The 24194-nt window shown below is 39.6% G+C and overlaps 2 protein-coding genes across 4 annotated transcripts in view; one reads left to right on the top strand and one right to left on the bottom strand.

Moving 5' to 3' along the window:
• The window catches only part of LOC126161412 (mitogen-activated protein kinase kinase kinase 7-like), a 182457-nt gene extending 176514 nt beyond the window's left edge, over positions 1-5943 (top strand). For all 3 annotated transcript variants that reach the window (XM_049917201.1, XM_049917200.1, XM_049917199.1), the window contains exon 12: positions 3626-5943. In XM_049917201.1, coding sequence (XP_049773158.1) covers positions 3626-3754 — 129 coding nt within the window. In that variant the 3' untranslated portion in view covers positions 3755-5943. The remainder of the gene's footprint in view (positions 1-3625) is intronic.
• LOC126161413 (protein quick-to-court) overlaps positions 4830-24194 on the bottom strand; it is a 765830-nt gene continuing 746465 nt past the window's right edge. The window contains exon 8 of the mRNA XM_049917202.1: positions 4830-6517. Within this exon, the coding sequence (XP_049773159.1) occupies positions 6305-6517 (213 nt within the window). The 3' untranslated portion in view covers positions 4830-6304. The remainder of the gene's footprint in view (positions 6518-24194) is intronic.

Raw genomic sequence — 24194 nt, 5'->3', positions numbered from 1 at the left:
TATACAACTACAAAAATCTGTAATTATTGATACATGTTCAATTACCCGAAAGTTCCTAAATGCAATATAACATATACCATACAGTTACAAGGAAGTCACGCTTGACCGAGGTCCGCGTCACGTTCCATTTTTAACCAGACTTAAGTCTGAGAAAAAAAAAGTCAAAAAGATAATAATAATAATAACAACAACACATAACAAACCTGACATCATACTCACCAAAAAAAGAAGAAATTAACACAACTAAACAAAATATCCATACCCAATACAACAAATATACAGAAGATAACAGGAGAAAAAATTGAAAAATCCAACTGACTGAGGAAGTCAAGGACATGTGGCATCAGGATAACGTTGACATTACACCAATTATACTATCAACTACAGGAGTCATACCACACAATATCCACCAGTACATCAACGCAATACACCTACATCCAAACGTGTATATACAACTACAGAAATCTGTAATTATTGATACATGTTCAATTACCCGAAAGTTCCTAAATGCAATGTAACATATACCATACAGTTAAAAGGAAGTCACGCTTGATCAAGGTCCGCGTCACTTTCCATTTTTAACCAGACATAACGTCTGAGCAAGGAAAGAAATAATAATAATAATAATAATAATAATACCAGGTACTCTTCACATTCCCTCATCCCTGCACCAAAAATTAAATCTGTTTATATAGGTGATAAGTAGACATAGAATATACATGGAAACCAAATTGGTCATATAACTAGATTACAAAACAATAAAAATATCAAATCTTTTCATATTTTTGGGCAATAGTCATGTAATAATGTTTGAATGATATTTCCACCATCTGTCTGTAAAAACTTCTTTATTTTATATTACTATCATGATTTCGGCCTTAAGCCATTATTGCATATAGCAATTTTGGTTGTGATTAGACTTCATCAAATAAAGTCATCAACAAGATCTATTGAACTGGGTGTCCCAGTGTGTAAATAAGTACAAAATCACGTAAATGTATGGCAGACAGGTGGCAAACATGTTTTCCAGCCATAAAACAACTGAGCCACAGAGTGAACATCAACACAGTAGTTACGTTTGCAGTGAATATGGTCTCAAAAAATACTGTGGTTGGCTGGTGCTCAAAGATGAACAGCATAAGTGGTAAGTGTATGTTGCATAATTGATGATTACAGAAGGCAGCCTCTGTAAAGGCTTAAGGCAGAAGTCATGATAGTAACATAAAATAAAAAAATTTGTACGGTCAAATGGCAAAAATATAATTGAAACAAAAATATCAAAATTCCTCTGTAGAGATTTCAATGAAAATAGTGCAAAAAAATTACTTAATGTAGTCCAATTAAATCTCTGTAGCATATAGCTCATACCTATCATTAACTTCTCCTATGAGAACAATCATGTTTACATAGAAAAATAGTATCATCATCATTCACCTCTCAGACAGTTCAAAATATAGTATAATTTTCCTTTTATGTATCTCAGCACGACTGAAAATACCTTCTGAACTTGAAGTGATGTATGTTTTTTTATGTCCTTCAAATACATTTCTAATTGTGATACCTCAGGTGTCTTCTATATGCAAACATTTGTCAGCTTAAGCAAAACAACTATACACTTTCATTTCAATAATACATTTAACGCTAACTTATTATATAAATGTTCATGAAACTGGAAGGTAAATAGTTACTGACTGGCTGCCTAAACATTGCAAGGCACCTGAAAACTGTACAACAAATAGTATGTCATTGCTCAGTTGATACCAAATTCATTACCCTAGTCATATCAGTAGCACAATAACAAGAATATTTAATATCCACTTCAGTACCTCCAGTCAAAGAGTTTTAATGTAGATTGCCACATCTTTAGGCACGGAGGCAAAATCAAAAACATTTATATTTCAAGAGTCAACAACATACCATTAACCATCATGACACAAAGAAATAGAGAAAAGTTTTTTTGTGTAAGTAGCGTACAACAGGCAGAAAATGTGGTAATTATAGTTGAAAAGCACAATAAATACAATTATATTGAAATGAAGATCATCTTCCTGAAACAAGAGCTTAGAAAAATGTGTATTCAGCATTTTACTTCACTAAATGATGACTTATTGATGAGATGATACAAGATGACTTAGACAAAATTTCTAGTTGGTCTGATTGGCAACTAGCTCGAAATGTAGAAAAATCTAAGTTAATGCATATGAGTAGAGGAAATAATGCCATAATGATTTGATGACAGTATTAGTTGTATGCTGCTTGACACAGAAACACTTTAAATAACTGGGTGTAATTTTGCAGAACAGTATGAAATGGAACAAGCATGTGAGGATTGTGGTAGAGAAGGCGAGTGGTCAACGTAAGTTTATTGGGAGAATTTTGGGAGAGTATAGTTCATCTATAAAGAAGACAGCACATAGGATGCTAGTGCAACCTGTTCTTAAGTGCTGCACAAGTGCTCAGGATCTGCACCAGGTTGGATTTGGAAGACAGCGAAGCAATTTAGAGCTAGATCAGTTGTCGTTAGGTTTGAAAAACTCACAGTTATTATGGAGATGCTTTGGGAATTCAAATGAGAATTCTTGGAAGGAAGACACTGTTCTTTTTGTGAGGCATTAAAGAGAAAATTTACAGAACCAGCACTTGAAGCTGACTGCAGAACAATTCTAATGCCACCAACATACACTTCACATAAGGACCATGAAGATAAGATATGAGAAATTAGGGCTCATATGGAGGCATATAGACAGTAGATTTTGCATCACTTTTTTTTTGTATGTGGAATGGGAAAGGAGATGACCAATTATGGAGAGGGTACCCTCTGCAATGCATCATACGGTGGCTTGCAGAGTACATATTGTAGATGGAGATACTACACAACACTTTAAACAATGCACACATTCACTGACAGATGACAGTAGCAGCTGGTTTAGATGTTTTTCTTATAGTTTCCCCCCTTGCACCAACACAGCCAGGTCATGTTGGGTAATCATACAAGGCCACATCAATCATCCAGACTGTTGCACTTCCAGCTACTGAAAAGTCTGCTATGCTCTTCATGAACCACAGGTTAGTCTGGTCTCTTCACAGGTACCCTTCCACAGCTGTCTGCGTGTGTGTCAGCAATATGAACTACTCCATCTCGGCAACGTTCATGGTTCGTGGCGTGATGTTGACTAAATCTAAAATAACTTTGAGTCTGTAGAGTAACTAGGTTGGCAATTTGTTCCAATCCGAAGTTCGAAGAATACAGTTGCCTTTTTGTCATATTTGACTTCAGTCCTTGTAAACTAGTTATTCCCTGTCTGTTGCACTGCACTCATTAGTCCAGCTGATGCAACTGAACTTAAATCTTTCTTGCAAATCTTGCCTTCATCAAAAAAAATGAATGAGTGAATGATTGTGTTTTAAAATATATGCACAAGTTTAATGTGATTGAAATAAATATTTAGATTGATAAATTTCAGAGAAAGAGAGACAGTTATTCATAACTGCAACTCTGTGACAGTGAGCTCCTTCATATATTTTATGTCACATACTGCATGTGATTTAGTGAGTAACTTTAATTCCAGGCAGATGTAGTATTTCATTTAATAATGCTATGTGATTTATTTATTCTTTTAAACAGGAAAACCTACAGAAACTTCATAGGAATCTTAAACGACAACTGGAACTTATTAAGGGTCAACGAAGAGAGAGTGTTGGAAATGATGGATGGGTCGTTGTGCCACACCAGGACCACTCTCACTTAACTTAGCTGCTGCTGAGTGTGTCTCCAAGTACTGTATTTTTATACCAAGAGTGAATGTGACTGTAATGCATATAAAAGTGAAAGTAATAAGTTTGGTCCTCGATGATTTGTGTTCCGTTAATACTACTAAAACTTTTAATTGCTGACCTGTAAAAAAAGCATTTATAGTATTTGTGTCAGACTGATGTGTGTATTTTATTGTATCTTATTTTGTTTTTCAATGAAAACCGCAGATTGCCCTGTGGAGTGTTCTTTCTCCAGTCTGCAAGGTGTTTTCATTTGCCTTGCCTGTAATTTTCAGCAACAACATCTGTGACTTGATTTATCTGTCAGTTTAGTAAGTTGTATTGCTCAAATCCTTATATAGATCTGTTTCTTGTTTTCATATTTATAAAAAAGTAGAATATCTTCAAGTGAAGTCATATGACTCAAAAGGAAGCATTCACAAAATATTCTTGTGACAACATGCCAGTTTTCATGAGGTAGTTATTAAGGAAATAATGACAATTAAAGTTAGTGGATTGCACTAATATTTAATGTTGAGTAAGTGTACACAAGAAAGACTGTTGAATAGTATTTTTGTGTTTGCTTACAAGATGACTTCATGTTAATTATAGACTGGACACAACCATATTTATGAAAAAACTATTGCATTATGCTTTTCTGTTGTACTTAACTGTTCAAGTGACAGACTTAATTGTGAGCCCTTTGTTTGTATTGTCCTGTAAATGCTGAGGTGTGGCTGGAACAGGTGTAAAAAAATTTAAGTTGTTAGAGAAAACAATGGCAAGAAGTATACCAAACTAGTAATGGTGTTAGTCTGATAACATTTCCTCAAATGTGACCTATTTGAAAGTTAGCCAATTTTTATGAACAATGGCCTCTTTTTTTAGAGTACTGGTGAGTAGTTTTACACTAATTTATTTACATTAGGCCATGCATTTTATAAGTCACCACATATGAACAGTGGAGACAGAATGGGGTTTTGATTATTGTAAACAAAATTTTATACTGGAATGCATACTGATGCATAAGCAGAATTGAAGAAAATTGGAGATGGGAGAGTTTTTGAAATGTGCAGCCATCCCCATTATTTTGTGGCAACCTGCAAGTCAGGGACATTGCATATTGTGTATGCAAAGTAACTATGTCAGTTTCTTATAAGATTTCAAAAATTTAACAAGTGGTTGCCACTTTAAAGCCACTAGATTACTTTCTAAGCATGTAGCAATACATGACAGTTGGTCTTCAAATTGAAATAATCTGTGGATCAAATTCTTTGCTCAAGTTATTGAACACACTTGACTCTGGACAAAATAGTATGATCTACAGTTATAGGAGGATCATGCCAATGCAGTATCAACATTCTAAATACTTCATGTAAACAAAACTATTCTGTAATTATGTTTTATTTTTGTGATTTTGTCAAAATGTGCATTTGGTTTAAATATTTATGTCAGTATAATACAACTCAAAATATTCTCAGTGTAAAAGTCAAACCCTTTCTTTGTTACTTATTTACAGTCAGGTAAAAATTGTATGTTTGCTGGCCTGCACTTAGTTTGAACTTTTGTTATGTTCTTGTTCATGTAGAAGGGTTGAAACAAGGCAGTTTATTTGTAGTGGATTAAGCAAACTTTGTTTCATATTTAATTTTCCATCTGAGTGAAGCATGAGAGATTGTTGTTGCATATGTTTTGACCATATGGCTCCTGCTGTGTATGAAGTGAACACACAAGTTGTAGAGCAGGCATACTTGCCACTAAGTCCTGGTAGACAATACTGAAAACTAAATTAAAGTATGTTTGTCAAAGAACATTTTATGTTGACATGCATTACCATTGTTTAAAGTAAAACTGCAATGTGTTTTAGTAAATGGACTACCGTGTATTCATTCCATAACAGTGCTAGTCTAGTAAAGTGAAGTGATTTACATTGTTCATTGAATGCACCTGTTTCTGAAACAATATGCCAAAATATTGACTGAAATTGACAGTCTGCGAGAAACCGTTTTAGGGTATGCAAATATTACTCTAATGCTGCGGGCAGCATGTTATACTGTTCATTAGATGTCTTGTGAAAGTTCCTGTATTATCTGTATGACTGACCTTTTGTAAAGAGATGTAAATTTGTCATATTCAGCTAACTGTAAATTGTATGTCCATAATGTAAATACATTTTGATATTCTTTGTGACCACATGTTTCATTACTGTTCTTATCAATACTCTAGTGCATATTCATTTTTTTATGACTAAATGTGTTGAATGTTTTACATTCACTCTAAAAAAAGAAAGAAAAATGTTTGCATGCCTCTACAGTGGGGAATAGTCTTTAAAGTCCTTATTCATAGTCCACATACTGTTAATACAATGAATTATACTAAAACATTTTATTGTAATATATTATTCATATCATTTGATGCATTTTACACAGGATACATATAGATCTAAAAAGTTTCTCCTATATATACACTTCTTTCTGGAGAACAACCAAAGCAAAATATACAGATTCATTCCAAAATAATTACTACAGTACACAACTTGTTTAAATAAGTCTTATTTCCTCAAATAAGCTTTATAAGCTCTCTCAATATTACTTTTTTCTGACTCAGTATAACCTAAAATGCTTTTAATCGCATTAAGATGACCTTGATGATTTTCCCTGTCTGTGAGGAAGTAGTAGACAGCAGACTTCAAAAACTGAAGAGTCATTGCTGGATCCATTTCACCTTTACTTGCATGCGCCTCCACAAGGCGTCGATACAAAGCCTGCAAAAAAAAATTAGAAATGACTGAATTATTTACTTTCCTTTTGGATTAGGAGAGACAACAGACGAGCAGCTTAGTCTCTCAAATTACTACATGCTGCACTCTGGATCTGCTTTTTGTGGACCTGTTGAACAATAAAAGGACTTTGTTATGCAGAGAGAGAGAGAGAGAGAGAGAGTGTGTGTGTGTGTGTGTGTGTGTGTGTGTGTGTGTCGCACCACATGGTGTATTGCACTACACGTATCAAGGACAGGAGATACTGTGGATTGATCATCAGGCTACATAAATTTCAACGTGGACTGTTTTACAATATCACAACTGTGTTATAACAGAAACCTTCCTGACAACAAACAAAATACATGGTAATAATAGTGCAGCAAATAAAGTGTGCAACAACATGTTTGGGTTCTGTGGCCAGAGGAACTTTATTTTAAATAAATCTCTGTCTTTCCGAGGTGACTTAGGCGGGTATGTCTTCAGCACCTAGTAATACTCAAGGCATAGGACCTACTCTATCTTGCTATAAATAAAAATAAGGAAGAATCAACCCATAAAAAAAGGAACAAACAAGGTAAAAACAAAGCATCATATTCTCTCTCAAGAACTAAAAATCCACCATTACTTATGTGATATCTACTGCTGAAGGAGGCTGCCTCCAGATTCTTCACACATGAAAATTCCATTCAAAATAAAATATCAAAAATAACAGCAAATATTTTGTTTTACCCATATCACAAAATTTGGTGCTTTACTCACACTCATGTAAATTAGAAGGCAGAGATTTTGAGTTTGTGTTCATGGGCTTAAGCCTAGGATGATTATTATTATTATTTCAATTAATGTTGGCATGGCAAAGAGTTAAGTAGACACGGATTGGCAGGTCTCAGCAATGTAGTTATTCTGGAAGGATACAAATCCCCTCAGAATTTAATGGAAAAGCAACTTCCTATGCCAGCAGAAAATGTGAACATAGTCAAATGTCTGCTGTTGTGCTGAAGGAATTTGTCTTCCACATTTAAATATGTAAGACAGAGTGGCCGTTTTCACTTTATTGTTAAGTGTTGATAGATTGCCCGTGTAACACTTCAGAAGCCTTTTTTTCCCCTTTTCATCATCATCATCATCCTCCTCCTCCTCCTCCTCCTCCTCCTCCAAACAATTAAGATTTGATAGGTTTAACGTAAATGTTTTTTTTTCCAATACTGTAAATAAATTTAATGTGGTATAAACATAATTTAACGGTATTTTCATTTTAACATCACACTAAGAAATTTTGATGCGAGACAAAAATAAAGAGCTGACCTGCAAAGAATAAATGAAAAGTAAGCAGTCAGAAAATAACAGCATAGTTGGCAAAAAAATAGCATCAAAATTGGCAAAAATAACACTGAAACTCACCATAAAATGAAATGATTTTTTCCTGTCCCAAACACTATGGTTTTCAGCTATATGCATCCATGTTGCTCCTCTACGTTTTGTAGTGCTGTCTACCCACCTTCTGTTAGGTATTCTAATCTCGTGAAATCCAACAAAGAACTAATATGGTGCATGTACCACGTTTCCTTGACTATGCATCCTGTCGATTTCCATTTGATTTTCATTAGTCATAAATATGTCTTCCACTCCCCTCTGTTCTATTTATTAATTTTCTCGCCATTTCGAAAAGCACTATAGACCATGTTTACTCTTCTGTTTATTTCTTTTGCTGACCATCCAGTGACTGTCTTCAGCTCCCCTTAACACCCATTACAACTAGTTCTATGAATTCACTGCCAATCATTGAAGATAATTTTAGTCTTATGGTAACTGATATTCAGTATTACTTTCATATTTGCCCTGTCGAGTTGTTCTACCGGCTGATGAAATTAATCTGCACTACAGGCAAGCAGTACATCATCATCAAAGCAAAGCAAATTAGGTTCAGGCATTTTCATTATCTCATAGCACTGTAATGTTACATAGATACAAGACCTTCATCTTCTACATCTGCATAGATACTTCACTCATGCCCCCCCCCCCCCCCCCCCACACACACACATACACACACATGTGCATGCACAACCCCTCCCATAGTAATGATTAATGGTAAATCAATGGTTAACTAAACTTTTAATTATCACTAAGGTAAAAACTAAGATGACTGTGTACAAAAGTTGAGATTTCGAAATAACGAGGTAAGGTTTGATCTATTACAGCCACGGATATGAACAGAAAAATATTTTATTGTTTAAGCCAGATTTAGAAACAAAGAAATGCCTTGAGGCTAAAATGGCAGTAAGATGCTTCCTACCCACCCCATTCCCTCAGCCAATATCTAATTGAGCTGACTTCAAATTTTGTCATAATATACACTCATTCACAGGAAGTGTAGTATACAGATTATTACTGTTTAGCCGTCTGTTAGAATCTGTGGGAGGTAGTGATGATTGTGGGCAAATAAATTAAAAAATTTAAAAAAATGTTTAAAAAGTCTGAAACTAGAAACTAGAAAAAGAGAACTGTCTGTTCCAGGTTCTGTGACCATGTCATCATGGTTGACAGTACTTTAGCCAGATAGTTAAAAATGAGATAAAACCCTGGCAGCTAAAACTAGCTGGTCACTGAAGAACGTCTAAAGGGATCATCATAGTCAGTACTCTTAAAATGGAGTCAGAAAATAAAATGAGGTGAGCAGATGCAGAGTATACAAACAACTAATCAGCTTAAGCAGTTAGATAAATAAGAGATGTACATGAAAGTTTAAAGATGTACGACAGTGCAGAGAAAGAAAGTAGCCTGTGGTCACTCTGAGCGTACACTACAGACAGTGGTACTCCACCAACAATCAAACACTGAATGTGGTGGTGTAGTAACTTTTGTTGTAAATTCTGCTTTCCTTCAGGAAACATAGGACTTTGGTAGCTGTTAATCCAATGTCCACAAGTATTAGAGATAGTGAGGTAGACAGGATGACTGCTCACCTCAGATCAGCCAACAGGGCACACACTGCAAAGATATGGGTGATCGTTAAATGGCTACCAAAGCTGCTTTGAGGGGAGTTGTCTTGGCATAAAACTCTGGGGGGTGGGGAAAGTTTAAATCTGCTGTGGCTGATATGCAGTCAACATAATACAATGGTATCCTTTTGAGAAGTCTGAAGAAAAGTATGCTATGCCATGGTGGTTCCTTTGGTTGCTCTCAGCTTATTGAGGGTTATGGTAGCTTGCCATTCCATATTCCAGGTTTTCAAAATGTAATGTTGCAGTTGCAATCCTAGGTTTGCGTCCTGTACTCCGAGTTCAAGTTTGTCTCATTTAGTTGCTTCTTTAGCTCAATTTTCAGCGAGTTCATTTCCCAGAATACCCACATGGCTTGTGCCTAGATGAATTCCAGAGCTGTAGAGTTTGTGATGTTTCATTTATACACTGCATGCACTCGGCAGAGAAAAGTCTCATGGCCCCTTGCATGTGCAAAAGCAATAACTGCCCATCATTGACTTTTGATCCACCAGTGTAGATGCATGTCAAATTTGGGTAGTCATGGAGAACTGAACAGAACATGCCTCTGAGAATGCTTCTGTTCAGGCTGCAAAAAAGGTCCATCCATATCATAAGACTAGATTCATACCTGGGGGTGGGGAGTGTGGCTGGTGAGAGGGAATGCTACATGGACACAAACAAGAGGAGGCAGTTTGAGGTTCTTGCATAGAGCTTCCAATCTTATCTCAGCTGGTCTACCCATTTTTGGGCACATACCACTTAGTTTGTCAACAGCTGCTGGCATCTGACCCTCAGTAGTGGGACACCATTTCCAGCAGGAGGCTCTCTAGAGCACTGTTACAGAAGGATCCAGTTGCCAACTGCATTTCACAGTTGCCAACTGCTCTCCACTTTGCTGGAGCAGGTCTAACAAGCTCAGTACTGATTGTGCTGCCAACCTGTAGACAACACATTAGGAGTTCAGTTGTGATGAAATCAAGTCTTCATGAAATCGCAGAAGAACTGTGCAGTCTGTGCCCCGAGAGGTGATGCTGAGAAATCAGAGGGTATTAAGCTTCCGTGATTGTGATGACAAAGAGAGTTATGCTCAGAAACAATCCCTGAGGGACCCAGCTCCCTTTAAGTATTGGTTGCTAAGGGTCAAACCTACCTGGAATGGAATCTGAGGGATAGGAAATTCTGAATAAAAATAGGTAAACACACCCAGACACCCCATAGATAGTGTGGTCAGGATGCTATGGTGCCAGGTGGTATGCTATCTGTTCTGTAGATTAACAGGCACAGCAATCAGGTTGACAATGCGTGCAATCGCACTGAACATTCCAAATGAATCAGATGGTCTGTGGTGGACTGGAATGCCTAAAAGTCACTCTGAACTTGTAATATATGTCCTCTGGCTTCCAGGCACTAACACAGTCATCAGTTGACAATTATTTTGAATAATTTGCACAGCTCTTTGTTAGACAGATTGGTCAATAATTAGTTAAAAGTTGAGGTTCTTTTCCAGTTTCAGGATAGGAATGACAGTACCCTCCTGCCACTGGGAGTGGAACTCCCCTTTCTACCAAATACAAAAGTAAAACCAAAGGATCTGTTTTATGTCATCATTGTTGAAGTGTTTAAGCATTTGATTATGGATTGTTAAGTGCTGTGGAACTCTCAAACTCTAAATGGAACACTGTACAATTCAAAGCTTTGTGCATGGAAGAATAAGGAGTTTCACTCTGACACGCATTTGTGGGTCAGGAAATTAGGATGGTAGTTACTGCATGCAGACACTTTGGTGAAGTGTGCTACAAAACATTTAGTGGTGATGGGGGATAAGTACAGATGTTGCCATTGAGGGTGTTGACAGGAATTACTGTTGACAGTGGAATTTAGTCTGTACTTGAGATGGTGGTGTGTGGGCACCCATAGATGACACATGCTATTACTGAAACTCCTGTTTTTTTTTTTTTTTTTTTTCTTCATTTAAGGAAAAAAGTGCCTTCACTTGAAGTCTCTTAAATGCTATTAAATGTTCCATAGAGGGATGACACTTTTGTTGATAAACTGCCCTGCAATGCTTTCTGATTGCTGCAGTTATTTCTTCAGACCACCATGGGACCGATGTCCGTCGGGAAGAGCCAGAAGAATAGGATACTGTTGCTTCCACAGCTTGTAAAATCCTGTCAACAGCATGTTGTACCACTCCTTCAATTTCCTTCTCTTCACTGGTTTCAAAAGTTGCTCTGGAGGTGAAACCCTATAGTTGGTTTTCCGAAGTGACTAATGTGGTGGTGTTTCGTTGGTCAATAGGTCAAGAAAGAGAGAGTGATAGGAAAATGGTTGCTGTTGCAGAGATTTCCATGGACGTACCACTGAGTTATGGGTGAGATGCTTTGACTGCAGGCTGTAATATCTATTGCTAAGTAAGATCTGTGGGCTTTACTGAAATGTTTTGGAGCGTCAGTATTCAGGAAGCAGACTTCCAATTATGAAATTAACTGCTGTATTACTTGGACACTGCTGGATGTGATTTGGCTGCCTCACAGAGAAGTGTGGGCACTGAAGTGTCCCAGTAGGAGGAAGGGTGGGGGAAGCTGTTCCACTATATCCACCAGCTTGTGATATGGTACAGGTTTGGCTGGGGACAGCCAGATATTACATACTTTTACCCTAACTGACCATAATAGCCACAGCTGCTAATGCATTGGTTAATGGCACCTGCTCGCTGAAAGTGTCAGATCTAGTGGATATGCAGACTCCTCCAGATGCTCTCTTATCATTAATGCAATTTGTACATTAGAATTTTTGAAAGTATCATTTTGTGTTTCAGAGAACCACGTCTTCTGAAGTGTCATGCCAACTGCAGTGTAAGTTGCCATTAATTGACAATGAGTTCAGCAGCTAGGTGGTTTATTGTGCTCCACCAGAATGTGCAGTTATGTGTTGGTATTCATAGGCTAGACTTCAGGTTGGGGGGGGGGGGGAGGGAGATCAACCGAAACAACAGAATTCAGTTTAACTTTCGGTTTATACTTTTTGTTCTAAAGATTTACCTGTCTTGACTTCTCTGACATCCTGCAAGGGGACCACGTTGGCAGGTGTTCTCATCCCTGATGATCCCATAGTGGATTTACTTCTTCCTCTTGAGTACTCAACATGGCGGTGAATGAGAGGGATGGTGAAACTTCCTGGCAGATTTAAACTGTGTGCCGGACCAAGACTCGAACTTGGGACCTTTGCCTTTCGCAGGCGAGTGCTCTACCAACTGAGCTACCCAAGCACGACTCATGCCCCGTCCTCACAGCTTTACTTCTGCCAGTACCTCGTCTGCAAGGTTTGCAGGAGAGCTTCTGTTAAGTTTGGAAGGTAGGAGACGAGGTACTGGCAGAAGTAAAGCTGTGAGGACGGGGCGTGAGTCGTGCTTGGGTAGCTCAGTTGGTAGAGCACTTGCCCGCGAAAGGCAAAGGTCCCGAGTTCGAGTCTTGGTCCGGCACACAGTTTTAATCTGCCAGGAAGTTTCATATCAGCACACACTTCACTGCAGAGTGGAAATCTCATTCTGGAGAGGGATGGTGTCGCGCACAGTTCACACATGTAGGGCATTGTTCACAAGGACAGCCCTGATTTGTTGTCCTGCCACATGCCACATAAGTAGCTTTCATTACCAGGGAGGATGTGTATCCAACCTGTGGGACCGAAACGATATAGGAGGAGGAAGTCGGGCTTGACATCACACCTATGAACGATAACATTAACTTTCTCAGCTAAAAAATTTCCATTGAAGGCTAAGAAGAAAGCTCTAGTGCCCACCCTATTATCCTTAATATCTCTCTGGATATGAAAAACAACATGGACTCCATGCTGCTCTAACAACTAAGTTAGCATGCAGTTCTTCATCTGTTTGTAGCATTAGGTCCTGGCAGACAATGACACTTTGAATCCTTCTGAACCGATTATTAGGAGTGACGATAACTGGTGTATCCTCGAGCTTGTCACAGGCCTCAAGTCTGTAACTGGTTAGCATTCAATGTTTTGATCAACTTAGGTCCATTTCTCATCTTATTTATTTATTTATGCATTTATTTTACCTGGGAAGATTAGGGCCTTCAGGCCCTCTCTTACACCTAACCAGGCATACTCAGATTCAACAAATTTCAGTTTCTACAGAACATTAAGGACATATAACATGTTATACAGTATTAATGTTACAGAAAAAAAATAGAGATTATAAAAGTAGTACAATGATAATTATAACAATCAAAAAATAAGTATAACAATCAAGAATAATAATAATAGTAATGACTATGTATATGAAAGTAAACATATTTTTTTCTTTTATGAATGTCAGCCCTATTGCTAATTGGGAATTTTCTCGTTATATTCTTGCAGCTTGTGAGTTATTCTCATCAAGCAGAGACATAAGACGATAGAATGGAGTGAAAGAGATATAGAAGAGTTAGATAGGTTAGAGGAAGAGAAATAGAATGGTAAAATTCGAAGCTATGATGGAGAGGAGAAAGAAAAAGATGAGAGGGGCACGACAATGGTGGCTATACCGTCCCTAATATGCAAGTCTTGAGTTCCCTCTTGAATGTTAAGTGGTTCTGGATAAGACGCAGATCACAGGGGAGCACGTTCCATAGTCGAATGGCTGAGATGGAGAATGACACGGAGAAAGATTTTGTGTTATGTAAAGGTACAGCCAAGATGCTATACGTATCCGATCTGGTATTGCGGTTGTGGAATGATGATAGGTGTTTAATGTGAGAAGATAAGTATTGGGGGCACCAGTGGCTAAGAAATCGATGAAGTAAGCACATCGTGTGGAGATCGCATGCCTTATGTGGGCGTATCCAATCTAGCTGGGAGTATGAAGGACTGATATGATCATACAACCGTATATTGCATACGTATCTAACGCAAGCATTCATCACTAGCTCGAGGCATCTCGAATTTTCACTATTTGTGCCTTGTTGAACTACATCACAATAGTAAAGATTAGGCAAGACTAGTGTTTGGACTAATTTTTGTTTAACATGGGTTGGAAATATTTTCCTAAATTTTTGAATTGCATGTAGGGAGGAGAGCGATTTCCGGCAAGCTGTGACTGTTTGTTCTTCCCAGTTTAGGTGTTCATCCAAGATTATTCCAAGGTCTTTTACTGTTTTTTGGTATGGTAGTTGGGTACAATTGAGGAGTATTTGAGGGACTGTTTCGCGAAAGTACCGACTGATTAACTTTGGATGAGATATAAGTATGACCTGGGATTTCTTGCGGTTTAGTTTCAGACCTAGGTTCTGTGCCCATCGAGAAACAGAGCGAAGATCTGCGTTCATACTCGCTACTGCGTCAGCAATGTTCTTGGGGCTTGCACTTATGTACAGTTGGATGTCGTCGGCATATAGATGGTAGTTGCAGGAGTGAATCACTGAAGAAATATCATTAATGTACAGTGAGAAGAGTAATGGACCAAGGACGGAGCCTCAGGGAACTCCAGAGCGCACGTTTTCCATGATGACTTTTCCGACCCACAAATGACTTGTTGACTTCTGTTTTTGAAATAGCTGTCGAACCAGTGTATTGCGCTGTTTGAGAAATTCAGCTGCTTCATTTTAATTAGTAATATATCAAAGTCAACTGTATCAAAAGCCTTGCTAAAGTCAAGCAGTGTTAGGATGGTAGCTTCACGTCTGTCCATAGCATGTTTAATGTCATCAGTTACTTTGATTAATGCAGTTGCTGTACTATGGTGCTTTCGAAAGCCTGACTGATATTTGTTGTGGATGTTATGAGTTTTGAGGTAATCCGTCAGCTGTTCATGGACGATGTAGTCTAGGGCTTAGATATTGCAGGCAGTATGCTGATCGGCCTGTAGTCACCTGGCGACTTAGGGTTGTCAGTCTTGGGTATAGGTTGAATTAAACTTTGCTTCCACTCAGTAGGATATGTACTACTGACAAGAGACAGCAAATTCTCCAAACCAATACTCAATATTCTCCACAAAAAACAGTAGGTTTTTGTTGGTGCAAAAGATTCTCCATTAGTTCTGGAGCACACTAACAACTGGGAGAATTGTCCACCTCAATTACTCCTTGATTGACTCATTCCATGGTGTTTTCAAAGACATAAAGTAAGTCTTTGCATTAAAGTCTTGCTTTCTATCCACTGAGATGGCCATGTTGGCACAGCTGCCAATATGAGTGAGTTCGATCAGTCTCATTGCAGATTATCTGCCCTCAAGTTACTCACTCCGACCTGTGGCTCTCTCCGGGGATGCCACCCAGCCACAACAAAGGCTACCATGTAAAGCAGCCATTGCCTGCTGTTTCAGTGTGCCAGATAAAACAGGCATCTAGTCCTCAATATACACGAGAAGATTACAGCTGAGGCAACAGCAGTGCGTTCCCTGCATTGTCAGGGGCTACAACACAAGAGTGCATGATGACTGCCCTACTTCCCCGCCCCCCACGATGGATTGGAACCGCACTGGATTTCGGGTGTGAATATAAATCCACTCATAATGGGAGGTGCATAAGATGATACTGCACAGTGGATAAAATTCTTTTGCACCATGTCAGGTGTCCTTCCCCAAATGGTCCATACTTCTGAGAAATGTAGGAAGATGGAGGTGTAAACAAGGCAAAAAGATTTAAGGAAATACTGTGAAATGAGCTAAAACTGATGGACCATGGGTGCTATAATAATGGGTAGTCATGAACATAAAAGCTTGAATAGGTATAAGACTCATGTTAGTTGTTTCTTATGACAGACGAGGAATAACTGCAACTCTATTCTAACCCTGACACCGCAGGGATGGGGGGGGGGGGAGGTTGTATTCCCCTTCTTGAGCTTTGTAGCAATGTCTACCAAACAATGGTGGTGGTGGAATGAGATTTTCACTCTGCAGCGGAGTGTGCGCTGATATGAAACTTCCTGGCAGATTAAAACTGTGTGCCGGACCGAGACTCGAAAGGCAAAGGGCCCGAGTTCGAGTCTCGGTCCGGCACACTGTTTTAATCTGCCAGGAAGTTTCAATGGTGCTGGTTTTTACTGTTTGTGGTTTTTTAGATTTTACAGTATTTTGCTGTTCTTCCCATTTCTCCAGGATGCAGCATCACATGTATGTTCTTAAGTCAGCACTCAGCACTCACTGGATGTCTCTGATAGTACTTATCTAATGCTCGCAATATGCTCAATGAGTTGCTTTATTCAATGAAATTTTTGTGAGCAAAATTAATGAATGTATATTTTGGGATCTGTGTATGGCTATTAATTCTGCAGTACGAGCATTGCATTTTTTTTGGTAGAGAACATTTCACTCGATTCAATATGTGGACTTACGCACAGTCATACCATCAGAACCATCTGTGTAAAAGAGTCTAAAATAGGAATATTCTGTGACAGCAGTAGTAAATTCACAGAATAAAAATTGTGATCTAAACTGTCTTTCAAACTTCGTGGCAGATTAAAACTGTGTGCAAGACCAAGACTCGAACTCTGGGCCTTTGCCTTTCGCAGGCAAGTGCTACCAACTGAAATGCCCAAGCACAACTCATAGCCATACTAACAGCTGTACTTCCACCAGTATCTCATCACCTACCTTTCAAACAAAACAAATGTTCTAGAAAAGCTGCATTATTCTTCCTTCCAGGAGTGCAAGTCCCACATGTTTCAAAAGGAAACTTCTGCGAAGTTTCGAAAGTATGAGATGAGATACTGGCAGAAGTAAAGCTTTGAGGGTGGGTCGTGAGCTGATGATAAACAATGTTTTATAGTCTAAACAGCATCAAATCAGTCTTTATAAAATGTTTGTAAACCTACTCAATCTGTTTCATAGGAACTGGTGCCTGGGAAATGGGGAGTATCAAGTTCCTTCATTTAAGTTGTCATAAAGGCAGTAGCAGTTTATTATCAACAGAAATCAGAAAATTATACTGTTCCACTACTTTCAGCAGTTGGGTTTCAAAGTACAGTTCTGGGTGAGGACGGGCAGATCATTTTCTATGAAAGTATGTGACATGATGTAGGTGATGAAGAACTGTCTGTATCTATTGTTCTGCACCCATTTTAGCACCTTCTGTATGGATGTCTCAGGTTGGAGTTCTGCTGTGCATATGGATATGTGACTATAATATAAAAAAAGATAATCAATTTGCAATGCTGGTGTGACTGTAGGTCCCACTGAGGTTACTATGTCATTTACTGCATTTGCAGAAAGTGTAGTGCTCACAACTGATAACCTGCATGTATTGGTTACTGATGATAGTTCCCACTCTGACTCAAAACGATCATATCCCCCATTAGAGAGAGAGAGAGAGATTATAATAGAGTTTTTACTACTGCCATTGAGATGTTAAAGTACTTTATTATTTGTGTTCCCTGGTCCTGAGGACGTATTTGTACATTGTCAGATTGTAATTGGTGTGTCGTACACTGATCAGCCAGAACACTATGACCACCAGCCTACTACCGATATAAACCCATCCAGATGCTAGCAGCATTGACTTCTAGTCAGATATACACACTGTGCACATAGTATCAGTGAGCATGCTGGTCGTGTGTAGACTGGGGAAGGCACGCAATGTATCCGAGTTTGACTGAGGGCAGATTGTGATGGCCTGGGGGCGCAGCATGAGCATTCCGGAAACTACACTACTTTCCAGGTGTTTGAGGATTGCTGTGGTGAGTGTCTTCCACATGTGGTGAAACCAAGGAGTAACTATCTCCAGACATCACAAGTTGGGCTGCTACCCCTCATTATATATGTCAGACATCGTAGGCTGGTCGGACTGTTACAACAGGACAAGAGACGTACTGTGGCGGAACTAACATCAGACTTTAATGTTGGGCAAAGTACAAGGGTATCTGAACACACAGTGCACCGAACACTCCTAACGATGGGCCTCTGCAGCCGAGGATCCATGCATGAGACAATGTTACCACCATGACATTGACAACTATCATTGAAATGGGCACGTGACCATTGGCGCTGGACATTGGTGCAGTATCAGAGCATTGTACGGTCTGATAAATCTCAATACCTTCTTCATCATGCTGATGGGAGGACATGAATCCATCATCTTCCAGGGGAACAGCTCCTTGACACCTGTACTGCAGGACAGAGACAAGCTGGCGGCGCCTCCATTATGGTCTGGGAATCTCACGTGGGCATCCACGGGTCCAGTGGAAATCGTGCAAGGCACTATGATGGCATTTACTAGTTGCACATCACATACACCCCTTCATTTCCCAATGGAACTGGGATTTTTCATTAAGATAATGCGCCATCTCACAAGGCCAGGAGTGTGGTGGACTGGTTCAAGGAACACAGTGATGAGTTTCAGTTGACGTGCTGGTCCTCCAGCTCGTCACTGAACCCAATCAAACACATCTGGGATGAGACTGAATGTTGCATCAGAGCTTATCACCACCATCCCCGGAATTTACAGGAATTAGGTGACCTGTGTGTGCAGATGTGGTGCCAACTCTCTCCAGTGACCTATGAAGGCCTCATTGCTTCCACACCACGACACGTCGCTGCTGTCACCTATGACAAAGATGGATATACCAGCTATCAGGTAGGTAGGCATAATGTTGTGGCTGATCAGTGTAGGTTTCCAGTTCTTTTTAATTAAATATAGGGTATTACGTTCCATTAAGGGGCAGTTTAGAGTGAAGATAGGGTTGTTTTTATCTAATTTCTTATGTTTCCACATGGTATACTGCTATATTTCTACAGGTTCAGCGGTATCGGATAAATTTATGTTCATTTCTGTTTGATGAGGAATCTTTGGATTCTTTTTTAAGGGCACAAAAACATCTGCGGTTATAATCCTATGACATAACCTTAGAACGCCAAAAAGTAAAAGAAGTTAAATGCGACCATACGTTACGGGCAAATGACGGAAGGAAAGAACAAAAAACAAGGACTTCCCTTGCAGAAAGGTCCATAAAATGCATCGTAGAGACAGTGGAGGTCTGTAACTGAAGATTAAATGTGATTTGCCATATCGCTATGATGGATAAAAAGTAAAAAGTGATTGACACCCTGCACATTATCCGCTAAAACGGCTGATAACTCAGATGGCAAATATACACTGGAACATAAGCGGATAAAAAATGACCACTGGGTCAGAAAATACCAGAACATCAAAGGTTAAAGACAATAAGCACCAAGTGGTGGAGGATCACCTTGTAACAAATAACGATAGCTAAAATGACAGAGCCCACTTTGCAACCTATCTAGAATTATCTCATGATGAGAGGGCAGAGAGGAGGTTGGCAGGGGTTTAATTTTCTGTAGCTTGCTACCATGAAGTGAAGACCAGTGGTGATGCCAAAGTGACACAGCTATCTGCTGACAGATGGAAACACGGAGCTCATCTGAAGGAATGGAAGAGCTAGCAGGCTGAGTAGAGGACTGGAGCCATGGCATCAGCGTCATTTCCCATCAAACCGATGTGACTACCCATGTGACTAGGAACCCACATGAACATCACGATGGCTTCCTCAGCAAGTATGCAGAAGCTTTCTTGGATCTGTTGCAGTATGGGACAGATTTTGTACAGCACACAAATGCTCTGAAGGGCACTGAGAGAATCAGAGCAAACAACCATTAAAAATCCTGTGTCCCCAGATGTACTCGATTACCTGACAGAGCTCTGTTGTAAAATTCAAGCAGCATTCTGGAATCTAGTATCAAAAAAGGTCGGCACAAATGACGGAGGTACACCCAACATCACAGTCAGTCTTACTGCCATCAGTGGACACAAAGGTGCTATCAATAAGTTGTGTGCGAAGGTCAAGACACTTAAAGTGATAGATCGAGTCCTGAGAAATGTCCTCGGGAAGGAAATGAAGTTCAAGATGAGCACAGGCCACCACACGAAGCCAAGGCGATAAAGGGTTCATACCCACTAGGAACGTGGCAGGTAGCATGAAGTTAAGCAGCTGGAGCAGTAGCCAAAAGCGAACTCCAGGATGTAACAGAGAAAAGTGCACACCCCATACTGGCGGCCAAAGGTTTCATCGAAAAAGGGGGCATAGGGCATGTAGCCGGGCATTGCAAAAAAATGGCATGTGTATCCACTGAGGAGGACATCACACTGGTATGACAATGGTAGTTCGGCAGCTTCTGCATTAAGACTCTCAGTCAGTCTAGTGTAAAAGGCACCAGTGGCCAAACATATCCCACAATGGTGGATTATGTTAACACTGCATATGATAGGCAGATGAATAAATGAAGCACACATAGTCTAGTTTTGAATGGACAAGGGATCAGTATAAATGGAGGAGGCTGGTCCGATCCGCTCCCCAGGAATTACTGCTTAGGACACATAGGACATTGAGGGACAGGGTACAGCATGCGGCCAGGTAAAGACACAAGGGAGGACCAAGAAATTTCCCTATCAAACATGAACCCCAGGAATTTCATAGTTCCAGTGAACAAAAGAGCAACAGGCCCACGGTGTAAAAACAGTGGAACAAGTCCATTTTGCCAAAAATTCATACAAATAGTTTTGTCGGTGGAAAAGCAAAAGCCATTATCAATGCTCCACAAGTAAAGATGATGGTGACATCACTGAAGACACCGCTCAAGGTGAGAAGTCAATGGATAACTCCACTGGATCGCAAAGTCATCTAAGAAAAGGGAGTCAGAGATACCTGATGGGAGACAGTCCATGACAGGGTTAGCAGCTATAGCAAAGAGGATGACTCTCAAGACAGAGCCCTGAGGCACACCGTTCTCCTTGATAAAGGTGTCAGACAAGGCCAAACCCAAACGTGGTGTCATAGGCTTTCTCCAAATCAAAAAACATGGCCACAGTCTGGTGGAAAACCATTCATAACATGGGTTGACAAAGTGACAAGATGATCAACTGCAGAATGGCTCGCACAAATCCACATTGTGCAGTAGTTAGTAGATTGTGAGACTTCAGCCAACATACCAGACAGCCATGAATCATATGTTCCATCACCTTGCAAACATAGCTGGTGAGAGACATGGGGCAGAAGCTATAAGAAAGGTATTTGCTCTTACCGGGCTTAGGTATGGATATAAGAGGGGCTTCACGCCAGCATCTGGGAAATATGCAATCTGCTCAAATGTGTTGTACAAACAAAGGAGAAAGAGACTGCCCACAAGAGAAAGGTGCTGCAACATCTGAATGTGAACATCATCTGGCCCTGGATTGGAAGACTGGGATGAGGTGAGACATGGTCAGCCTTCCTCACAGTAAAGGTGACATTCTAGAATTCATAATTCTGACAGGAGAAGTATATCAACCAAGCCTCCTCCATTCAATTCTGAGGGAGGAAGGTGGGGTGATAATTGGTGGAGCTGGAAATCTCTGCAAAATAGTGGCTCAAGATGCTGGAGTTGGTAACTGTGTCTGTGATGACATCATCTGCTATGGTAGAAACTGGAGAATGAACCTTGATGTCAGAAAGCCAATGGAGGTTGCCCCACATGACGGAATAGGGAGTGAAACTGTGAAAAGAACTTGTAAAGGAATTTCAGCTACTTTCTTTACTGAAAAATTTGATGACACTGAGCACTGAAATGTTTATAATGAATACTGTTTGCCATTGTAGGATGACAGTTAAAAATGTAGAGAACAAGTCTCCAGTCGTGGCATGCCTCTGTGCACCCGGGGGCCACGATTGTAAATTAATGCAGATAAATAGGGAAAACAATCCTATAATGTATTTGCAGTATGCTGCTTGACACAGTCACATCACTATATAGACATAACATTGCAAAGCAATATGGAACGAGCAGTAAGGACGGTAGTAAGGAAAGTGAATGAATGACTTTGGTTTATTTGGAGAATTTTAGGAAAGTGTAGCTTATCTATAAAGGAGACCACATACAGGACACTAGTGCGACCCATTCTTGAGTACTGCTTGAGTGTTTGGATCCTCGACAAGATCAGGTTAAAGGAAGACTCTAAGCATTCAGAGGAGTGCTGCTAGATTTGTTACTAGTAAACTCAGTCAACATGCTAGTGTTACAGGGACGCTTTGGGAATTCAAATATGGACGGTAGATGACATTCTTTTCGTGAACACTACTAAGAAAGTTTAGAGAAAAGGAATTTGCAGCTGACTAGAATGATTCTACTGCCACCAACATACATTTTGGGTAAGGACCACAAAGGCAACGTAAGAGAAATTAGGGCTCATATAGAGGCATGTAGACAGTGACTTTTCCCTCACTCCATTTGTGAGTTGAACTGGAAAGGAAATGACTAGCAGTGGACAAAGTTCCTCCACCACACACTATACGGTTGCTATGTACAGATAATTATAGACATATTGTGATTATTTCAAATTACAACTCTACAGAGGGAATTAACAAGTGGCTACCATTGCAAATTAAGTGTACCACTATGTATCTGTCCGTGAACCACCAACAAGCACGAATTTCCTGTTGCTTTGTACATTTCATGCCGAGGGTTCATAGACCCATTTTCAGACTATTTCTCCTCGGCTCCACTCTCAAATAGCACATGGGCAAAATTAACGCCTAAATTTTCCTGTGTGAATTCTGATTTTTCTTATTTTTCTCTCTGTGTATATGGAAGTCAACATTTGGAAGAGAAAAAAGAGAAATCTAATGTATAAATACAGAATTAGCAGTTTCTCGCTTCACTCTCACACTGTTTAAATACCTGGGCATAACAATGCCAGGTGATATAAAATGGAATGAGCATGTGAGGAGTGTGATAGGGAAGGCAAATGGATGACTTTATTTTATCGGGAGAATTCTGGGACAGTGTGATTCATCTCTAAAGGAGACCAGATGCAGGGCACTAGTGCAACCTATACTTTAGTACTGTTCTAGTGCTTGGGATCTGTGCCATGTCAGATTAAAGAAAGAAGAAGCGGGCTGCTGGATTTTTTACTGGTAGGTTCAAACATAACTTGCAAGTGTTACGGAGATGCGTCAGCACTGTGGTCGTGCACCTCAATGTGTTTACTGGCCGTCTCTGTTTGGTGACTAAAGTATAGTGGTGGTACAGAGTCCTAATATTGTCTAGATTCTAAAATCAAGGCAGTTTAGTGACTTTCAGTGTGAATTAAGATATAGTAGAGAAGATGCAGTTTTATTGTGGTTTCCACCAGGGTTAGGGGGACATGGTAAGCAGGTTAGGAGATACATATCTGAAGATCATTGACACTAACCACCATGAAGAAGCTAAGCTCAATGTAGAACCCTACATGACCATCTGTGTTGCGACTGTGGACCAACCTGCCACACGCCACTCTTCATCCAGTAGAAGATCATTATAAGGTGTTAGGTATGTAAGCTTCAGTCTATTTATAATCACTGACACACTGTTGGAAGCACAATCATGAAATAAAACTTCATAAAGGGCCCACCAGTAATGAGAGTAGCAGGCATTCACATTGCTCAGTCACAGACTTGTGGTAGGCTGTCTGCCTTATTGCTGAAGGGGTCCACATACAAGATATTATGCTTTAAACTGTTTTATAAAATAACTCTTGACCTTTTCTTTTGTTCAATAAGTAGACAGAGAGCCCTCCAATGAAATCATTAAATCACATGACCTCAGAGTAGAAAACTCATACAGAATATCCTTAAGTTGCACATATAACAGAAACAGCAAGCAATAATTTACAATACAGAAAGGTGGTGCAGATGAATAGCATTATCTCCTGGCTAAATGCACTGTTGTACTCTACATT

The sequence above is a fragment of the Schistocerca cancellata genome, chromosome 2 (assembly GCF_023864275.1).
Source record: "Schistocerca cancellata isolate TAMUIC-IGC-003103 chromosome 2, iqSchCanc2.1, whole genome shotgun sequence".
NCBI classification, from domain to species: domain Eukaryota; kingdom Metazoa; phylum Arthropoda; class Insecta; order Orthoptera; family Acrididae; genus Schistocerca; species Schistocerca cancellata.
The sequence above is the reverse complement of the archived record's forward strand: the minus strand, read 5'-3'. Positions and strand labels throughout refer to the sequence as shown.